We start from the raw sequence: 9,039 nt of genomic DNA, 5'->3' as shown, positions 1-9,039 counted from the left end.
TAATCTAAAATAATTTTTTTTTATAAAAAATTAAAAAAAAAAAATTAAAAAATAATTAAAATAAGGTAAGGCGATTAGTCCTAACGGTCTTTTTTAAAGCTAATTAAGTTTAAGGATTTATAAAAGAGCTAATTAAAATAAAATATAAAAAAAGGGCCCTAATTAGAGATAGGAGCTTAATAATACGGATTTTCATTTTAATTATATATATTTTTTTTTAAAATTAAACTAAAGCCTTTTTAATAATTTATTTTTATATATAATAATATAAAACGATTAAGAAATTTATTTTTTTTAATTTAATTAATATTATTCTCTTTTTTTTAGTCGTAGCTCTGTTAATTAAAACCGTATTAACCTAATTAAAGGAAGTATTTTATATTACTTTTATAAGTATTAGTAATTTTTTTAAAGTATCGTACCGTGGGAGTCCCTTATACTCTATACGTTTTTATTACTAATCTTAAACTTATCTTTAACTATAAGTCTCTTCGCTCAGCCTCCACCTCCCGTGCTGAATTGGGTTGAACTAATTATTGATGCTGTACTGGACATGTGCTAGAGCGCAATTAGGTGGGTAGCCCATGAGCAGCTTCCCAAGGTTCTGTTTGCGCTCATTTTTACAGCTCCTGAAACTCCTGATACTGAACTGGCACTCACTTCGGCCCTGGACTCGACCTTGGAGCTAGGTAGTTAAGGAAGCAGGTGATAAGCTTCCACTCGTAAGCGCAGACGTGTGCATATGGAACGACGTTCGCTATTGAAGAGGCTGAGGAGGTGTAGTAAAAGTGCCTCGGAAAGACGGGGCCCGAATCCCGCGCGATAAGACAAGATAAAAGCAGCTTCCCTACCTACCTTAAAGTACCTAAGACCTGCTGCATTCGAACAGTCAAACAAGACACGCTGCTAACCCCCGCGGCACAACCCCACTAAATCGTTAATTACGTGGAGGTGTGGGTGCACGCAGCTGCGGCGGGAATAGTGGGCGAGGGAGGATCCCCCAGAAACCGTATCCGTAATACTTACCTGACCTACGAATCCCTAATCGCAATCCTAGGCATACGCTTTCACCTCTTTGTATCTCTCCTTCATCTTTTCCTTTCTTCACCTCCAATCCTCGACACCTTCCCACTCCTACTTCCTCCCCAACCGAATCTAGAGGGAACAACGTCCGACTCAATCGTAATTCCTCTCTCGACACCTCGGTACACCGTCAGCATGGGCCTCCACAACCCGCTCCCGTCGTCTATGGCGTGTAAGTCCACCCATTAATTTTTGGCTGGTGCCGGTGATCCCGCTGCACCATCGCATCCGTCGTCCTATTGAGTCGCAACAGATGAGCTGACCGAACCATAATAGCGGAATGCAAAAAGTGCGGCAAGATCCTGACGTCGTTTATCGACCCTCGTCAAGCCTTCAGCCCCGACAAGATCATTCCTCCCTCCGTCCTTGCCAACGCGAAGGTGAGCCATATTTCCCACCCCGCGATCTACCCATCCCCGCCTGCCTTGGCGCATTCGGTGCCCAGAGGCCTCCCACCGCTCACGATAACCACACCCAAGCGGATGCGATACTGACAGATCATGCGTGTAATTAGGGTCTCGCGATTCTCACCGTCCTCAAGGCCGGTTTCCTCGGTTCTGGTCGCTTCGGTAGCGGTCTCGTTGTCTCGCGACTGCCTGATGGATCATGGAGTGCGCCAAGCGCTATCGGCACGGCAGGTGCGGGATTTGGTGGTCAGATTGGTTTTGAGTTGACCGACTTCGTCTTTATTCTGAACGATGCGAGTGCCGTCAAGACCTTCGCGCAGGCTGGTTCGCTTACGCTTGGTGGAAACGTTTCCATCGCCGCTGGTCCCGTGGGCCGCAACGCCGAGGCCGCCGGTGCCGCTTCCCTGAAGAGTGTTGCCGGTATATTCTCCTACTCCAAGACCAAGGGTCTTTTCGCCGGTGTTTCGCTGGAGGGCTCCGTGATCATCGAGCGCCGCGACGCCAACGAGAAGCTGTACGGCACCCGCTACACCGCCGCCCAGATCTTGACCGGCAGCGTCCGCTCCCCGCCCCAGGCCGCGCCCCTGATGAACATCCTCAACTCCCGCGCCTTCAATGCCGGCCGCACCGGTCAGGCTAACGATTCCATGTACAACGACATTCCCGTTTACGACCAGGGCCAGGGCCAGGACGATTGGAACGGCAACAACAGCCGAGAGTTTGGAAACAACAACCGCAGCAGTGTGTTTGGTGGTGGAGATAGTGGCGCCAGCGAGTTTGGAGGACCCAAGAGATCCAGCACATGGCAGGACGATGTCTATGATAGACCTGCTGGAGGCGGTTTCGGTGGAGTTTCGCGTTCCAACACTGGAGTCTCACGCTCCAACACATTTGCTTCAAGAGGCAATGACGACTACGTCTACAGAGACAACCCATCGCCCAACTTCGGCCTCAACGACCAGAAGACGGGTCCTCCTGGTAGACCGGCTGCTCCCAAGCCGAACTTCACTGGCAAGGCGGCCATGCTCAAGAAGAACGAGGCCGTTGCGCTGTTCACATTTGATGCCGACCAGCCTGGTGATCTAGGATTCAAGAAGGGCGACGTTATCACGGTGCTGAAGAAGACCGAGAGCGAGACTGATTGGTGGTATGTGAAAGGGTATTTCTTGCTTTTACGGGTGTAAAGCTAATATTGACGACAGGACCGGCATGATCGGAACGAGACACGGCATCTTCCCCAGCAACTACGTGAAGATGCGTGAGTAAGCTGAATCGACGGCTCGAACGCGAACCTGGTGCAAACCTGAATACCCGAATGCTTTCCACTCGAAGCATGATCGAACCAAAATGCATACCTGATGCAGGTACAAAGGGGATAGTGGAGGAGAGCAAACGTCACCGTAGGATCCTATTGCTTTTTCATGATACTCCGGATGGTCCTTTCCCATCCTGCTTTCCAACGACGTCCTTAATGATAACGACCAAACCTCGTTTTAACAAGTCCTGGCGTTTGGATCAAGGAGGCGCGGGGAGATATTTCTTCTTGTGTAATTGCCTCACAGCATAAACGTCCATCATAGGCCATAGGCTTTGGGAGAACGAAAAGAACATTCCGTCTTATGACATTCTTCGTCGCACCATCCGTATCCCCAAGTGACAAATTGACTGCGTGATGAGGCAGTGGCACAGACGGGGTTTATAGCAAAGACCACATACGGCCCGGACCGGCTTTGGTTGTGCCTCAAGATTCCGTGCCCTTGGGAGAACCTTCCCCATCATGGTGTTGTGGAATGAGCCGAGGCTGATACACTCCTTTCAAAATGTATCAAAAAAACATAGATCAACAGGTGGGCATTAGAACCATGATGCCAGGAAGGATCGACACTTGCTGCTTGCCGACGGGTACAAAGCAGGGGCAACTTGTTTCAGTGACCCTTGGGACGATCTGGGGAAAGCTTATCGATGCGGGTTGAAACGTTGTTTCTGGAGCTGGTACTCTGCTGAGTCAGGAGGTGACTAGCAGATCAACCTCACTCCTTCGCAGAACAACACTTGAGAGGATTGTTAGGCATACAATCTTCACCGAGACTTCAAGAGCTGTCAATCAGTATCTATCTTGACTCGTACATTGCGGCTTTAGTTACCGAAGCAGGCTTTCGACCATGGCGGTAGAACTCTTTGCTTGCTGTTAGTATCCATACTACAGTTTATTCAGTTCGTGAGAGGGCACGGCGTGTGCTTGTTGGCATGGTCCAAATCTAAGCACCATATGAGGCCAGGCATCGGCGGAGTGAGCCAACCTAATCCAGTACCTTTCGAATCCCAATTGTGAATCGATTCGTTGCAAGCTAAACTAGGGTATACATGAAGTCATCGCAACCAGTCCAATGCCAGTCTACTTCTCTACCACTGAGTTCCTCCCTGATCATCTCCCTGACCGCCGTTGCCATGCTCCCGTTCCTCCTCACCATCTCCCTGATCGCTATCGTCATCCTCCAAGTCAGTTCGACCAATGGCCTGGCTCTTGTTCACAATGACGCCTTCTCCTGCATCCTGCTTTGCAAGCATGGGATGCTCTGGGTGATGCTCGCTAAGAGCGGCTCGAGCGGTGTCCAGTTTAGCGCGAGTGGCAGAACGGATCTCCAACTTCAGGGCCGCATTGCTGTTGGTGACTGTGGCGGGATCGATGTTACCCGTGATCTCTAAACGCTTGCGACGAGTGCCGGTGGCGACATTAGTGACCTCAACCTCAACGTTATGGACAGAATCATCAGGGTTTTCTTGGTCTGCATCGTCGTTGATGGCAGCGGTGGTGCTAGGACGAAGACGAGTCTCGTCGAAGAAAGCAGAACTCGGGATCTCCTGATCACAATAGATGTGGTGATGAGATCCCTTGCACAGCTTGCACGGTCGAACTTTCTTTACCCGCGCGGGCTCGTCATTCTTGCGCTTTTTGATCTGGATGCCGCAATTGTAGTCTTCATGGCCAGGGCAGTTGCACTTCGTGCACATCAGGTTGAAGCCACATCCCTTCTGCTCAGGGCGCGTGTTGGCAATGGCGCCGCGAGCGAAGTGCCAGTTCCAGTAATTCAGCATCAAGTTGGTACGTGCAGCATTCGACTGCGCCTGACTTCCTTCGCTTCTCTTCGTCCAGCTGGTTGCGTTGACGAGGGTGATCATCAGTCCGCAGCCTCGGGTGGCGGCAACGGCCATGCGAGAGGCATGCGGAAGAAATCCCAGTAACAGAGAGCGAACGGTATCGAAGATAACAATATCAGCCTCCGCAGACATCGAGTCATCAACAGTACGGAAAGAGACATTGTCCTTGATGAAAGCGTTCGCCTTAAACTTGGCCCACTCTTGTTGATAAAGAGCAAGCTGGCTGGAATATCCGCAGATCACCATCATATTTCCCTGCTTACCAGTATCCAGGGTGGAGGGGAATCCACTCTGGAACAACTGGAAAATGAGGTGAAACGTATAGTTTCGATTTGCAACGTTGGCATAGGAAACGCCAACCAGCTTCTCATCTCCCTCGGGAATGTTGACCATGAAACTGTTGCACGTAGCCTCATCAAGACGAAGAGCAGTACGACCAAGATCGCGGAAGAAGTCAACCACAGGACCTCTCAGCTTCACGATGTTCATACGTCCGCCATAGATGGCGTCTGCAGCCCATTCTGCAATGCGACCATGGTTGCGGTTATTGGTGATCAGAGAAGTTGCCAAGCCGCCTGCTTTCTCCGCGCGAGTGATGATAGGCATCCGACGCTGGGGTCCGAATGTCGAGCGCCAATTCTCATGGCCATGACTGTCGAGACTCTTAGACATGGGGTTGAACTGCTTGGGGTCGCCCATTGTGATGATGAGCTCGGGTTGATGATAGGCGACGGCCATCCACCACTGCGACTCCGGCATGCGTCCTGCCTCGTCGATAACGATGAGATTAGGAGACCATTTACCAAGTTTGTCATGCTCCAGCTTTGTGGCGCGAGCAAATTCTGACACAGCGTACGGGGTGCCGACAAGGACGCGGATCACAGGAAGAATTGTGTTGAGAAGTAGCATGGCGTCATCATTGGCTCGAAGTTTCTCTTCGTCAGTCAACCTGTGCTTGTCGCGCAGCTCCAGCAATGTATGGAAGGTCTCGAGTCCTTGAGTCTGTGCAAAGTACAGCGCGTAGTTTGCAAGGGAGTCGCCGTCTTCGAGAACGTTCTGGCTTAGAGACTCGCGGTCAGCGGTGGCGATGGCTTGAGAGACCACCTCTTCAGCAGCGGAGAGCTTCGATGAGGGATGCGACGGCTGCGGCTGCGGCTGCGGCTGTGCAGATCGGCCGGTCAGAGCAGCGATTGTTGCCCTGAGGGTGTGAAGGCGAACGACCCCCTTGGGATCTTTAAGGGATGCTTGGATCTTGCGCACAGCATCATTGCAAAGCTCGTTGGAATGCACAGACCAGACAGCCTTGGAGCCAGCATTCGCGACCATCAGAGCCAACACCCGCAGCGCAAATGTTGTCTTGCCCGAACCAGGAACACCGATGTACGCGCAGAGACGAGCAGGGCATTCCTTGAGAGAATTGGCAATGATGTTATGTGGCTTAGGGATCTTCAAGATATCTGCCAGCGCGGGAACTTTGTCAATGATATTGACAGACTGGGTTGTCTGGAATTTAGCGGTATACTGCCAGAGCGTGTTGTGAAATGTGCCCTCAGAAGCAGTGGCCATTGTCGACACAGCAGCCATCTCAGCCTTAGTGGTCTTGTCGTTGGGCGTGAGTACAAGATTGATGGTGTAGGTAAGCTCATGGTCGATTGCATAGTCCTGTACATCCTTGAAACCACCGATGGGCATCGTATGAGTCTTGAACTGCATCGGAGGGACCGCATACGGCTCAGGCCAACCTTGCTCACACGGAACGCGGAGTGCAATGTAGACGTGATCAACATCCGCACCTCTTGGAGGCCTGATACGGATAGCGGGCCAAGAGGGCGGGGTTCGTGCAAACGGAACCACGAGAGAGATGCCTTCGAAGGTCTTCATGAGAGTTTCGATCCACTCATCACGGTCGGAGTGAATGGGGAAGAACTTGTCGACATGTGAAAGTGCGATCATCAGTGTTGCATCGTCGTCCGCTACTTTAGGACTGATGTCACCTCGGACAGAGTTCGGGAGGGGACTCGGAAAGGTGGACGCGATAGCGATGGCCATCTCGCCGTTGCGGTCTCCTCTGGCATTGTCCTTGACCTCTCCCGCTGCCTTGTAAGACTCCGTGTCACACTCGTGTGAGAGGTCTCTAGCGATGCCTATAAGGTGACGCAGGGCACGGCGCTTCAAAGCCAGAGGGTCGGCGTTCTCGACTGGGTGTTGACGCGGCGAGGGTACGGCGAGGGAACTCTCGAAACGGACTGCGAATGGAGAGTTGAGCTCGGGCATGTAAGCGCGTTGCGAATCTGTCAGCTGAGATAGAACTGCCACATAGCGTTGGTGGGTTCCATCGGGTGGGACACCGTAGTCTTTGGTTTTATCATCGTTCCACTGTGAAAGACGATCAGGGAACATGGTGACATTGGAGATAGGCATATCTTCCAGCTCAGCAGCAGCGCTGTTCTCAATCTCAAACTCCTCATAGGCCGACAATTGCAAAGCCAGCATACGAGTAGTGTCATCTTGGAAGATGATGTGTGCCGGATTAGGTAGATCGGGTCTGGGGTTTCCGACCTGGATCGTTGACCAATTGAGCTGCCGGGGGTTCTTAGGGTCTTTGAAGTACGCATCTGCGTTGACCCAGATCGCGCGCGGGATTTGCTGGAACCGCTTGAAATCGTCAACAAGCCTGTTGAAATAGGTACTCACACTGGCTTGGTTCGGCGGGAGGATGATGGTGAGTTGCATCTGTGTGTCTTGACAGATGACGTTGTCGATCCACTCGGTCAGACGCTTCTGAGTTGCGGCATCTGAAGACTTGTCAGAGAGGACAGCTGACCAGACCTGGGACTTGTCGGCGATGAGGTTGATTGCAACATGGTCGCGCAGTCGGACAATGCCTCCCATCAACGCCATCTGTGCAGCGTTATTCTGATCATCGAAGAATGTCAGGCTGGGGACTCTGCAAAGAGCGTGGATGGGTATCTTAAGACGAGCGCTGATGAACGTCTTCCCGTGACGCTTGAACTTGTGCGTAAATCTTATCTCACCCGGGAGGGTTTGAGAGTTGACCACAGACATCAAGGTGTAGGTGTTGCCAATCGAGTCCGCTCCCGCGGCTGTGAGAGTCGTGTCGCAATATCCCGTGATTGACTTCTTCGTGCCAATAAGGCAGCGCATCTTGAGCGACTCAAGAGCAGTGTCACGGATGCTCGAAATGATCTGCTGCGTGTCGATTGAGAGGGCGCCGATATCTGAAACTTTCGCCGTAGGGACGTATACAGGTCTCCATTTGTCGAGAGTAACAACTGGGTTTGTTTCCTCCACTGAAGAAGCCTCGGGAGGGGGGGGGAATTTGGGGATCTTGTCGTTGCCGATGATCCGATGCTCGATGTCGACAAAGATGCGAGGGGGCAGCTCGGGATCAGCAGGCGGTTTCTTGTCCCACACATCAGGCTCGTTCTCATCTGTAGGCCAGCCGCCTGTATCGGGCTCGTTCTCATCAGTAGGCCAGCCGCCTGTATCAGCTTCAGTCGTAGCATCCGATTCACCGTTCTTCTCATCGGGGGCTTCAATCGTAGCATCCGATTCACCGTTCTTCTCATCGGGAGCTTCAGTCGTAGCGTCCGATTCACCGTTCTTCGCATCGGGAGCTTCAATCGTAGCATCCGATTCACCGTTCTTCTCATCGGGAGCTTCAGTCGTAGCGTCCGATTCACCGTTCTTCGCATCGGGAGCTTCAAAGGAAGTCACCTGGCTGTTGTCATCGGGCCAAGTCCAAGAAGCCCAAGGATCAGGGTCTTCCGCCATAATGAGTGAACTCCTTGTGGCTTCGGGGTGATTGATGATGGGAATGAGGAGGAATGAGGAGGAATGAGCAAAAATGATGAACCGCGTGGTTAATCACCGATAGATCTGGGGATGGGGAAGGAAAAGTGAACTTTGAGAAGGTGGGAAAACAAGAATGAATTTCCAGAGTTGTGTGTGAGAGAAAGTAGGTCAGGTAAACAAAATCAGTTGCCTGAAGGAGGGCAGGAAGGAGGGCAGGAAGGAGGGAAGGTCGATGAATCAGGCAGCAAGCAATGGAATTTGAGGGAAGGAAGGAAGGAGTGAAGGAAGTGAAGGGGGAAGGAGGGTGAAAATTTTTCAGGGATCAACTCGAAAAGATCCAAAACTGAGACGACTGCGGCTGACGACTCAGGTGGAGGAAGGCGCGTTGCCGAAGCAAAAGTGATGATACCATCATACTGTAAATAGACGCCAAACCCCGACGACACAGTGCCTCGTGTCGCCATATCTATATCTTGGTTGTTTTGATCCGACACTTGCTTGCGCGCGAAGCGTGGTAGTCGCGTACCATGCGCGGTACGTCTTGTTTGATGATGTTGGTTGGTTTGTTGCGGAA

At 51.5% G+C, this 9,039-nt stretch overlaps 2 protein-coding genes across 2 annotated transcripts; one reads left to right on the top strand and one right to left on the bottom strand.

The window, feature by feature from the left end:
* Positions 1 to 1,218: 1,218 nt before the first annotated feature.
* Positions 1,219 to 2,756, top strand: CABS01_06769 (SH3 domain-containing protein; the record flags this gene model as incomplete). Its single annotated transcript, XM_060540134.1, has 4 exons — positions 1,219 to 1,255; positions 1,360 to 1,463; positions 1,598 to 2,637; positions 2,693 to 2,756. 4 exons carry the CDS (start codon positions 1,219 to 1,221, stop codon positions 2,754 to 2,756), a joined length of 1,245 nt encoding a protein of 414 aa, XP_060403818.1.
* A 1,137-nt stretch (positions 2,757 to 3,893) lies between these two features.
* On the bottom strand, positions 3,894 to 8,444 carry CABS01_06768 (uncharacterized protein; the record flags this gene model as incomplete). The annotated part of the gene is made up of 1 exon (XM_060540133.1): positions 3,894 to 8,444. The coding sequence occupies one exon, from the start codon at positions 8,442 to 8,444 to the stop codon at positions 3,894 to 3,896; it is 4,551 nt and encodes a 1,516-aa protein (XP_060403817.1).
* Between the last annotated feature and the right edge of the window lie 595 nt (positions 8,445 to 9,039).

Source organism: Colletotrichum abscissum, assembly GCF_030869225.1.
Source record: "Colletotrichum abscissum strain IMI 504890 chromosome Unknown Scaffold_14.1, whole genome shotgun sequence".
NCBI lineage: Eukaryota > Fungi > Ascomycota > Sordariomycetes > Glomerellales > Glomerellaceae > Colletotrichum > Colletotrichum abscissum.
This window is presented reverse-complemented; position numbering and strand designations above follow the sequence as displayed.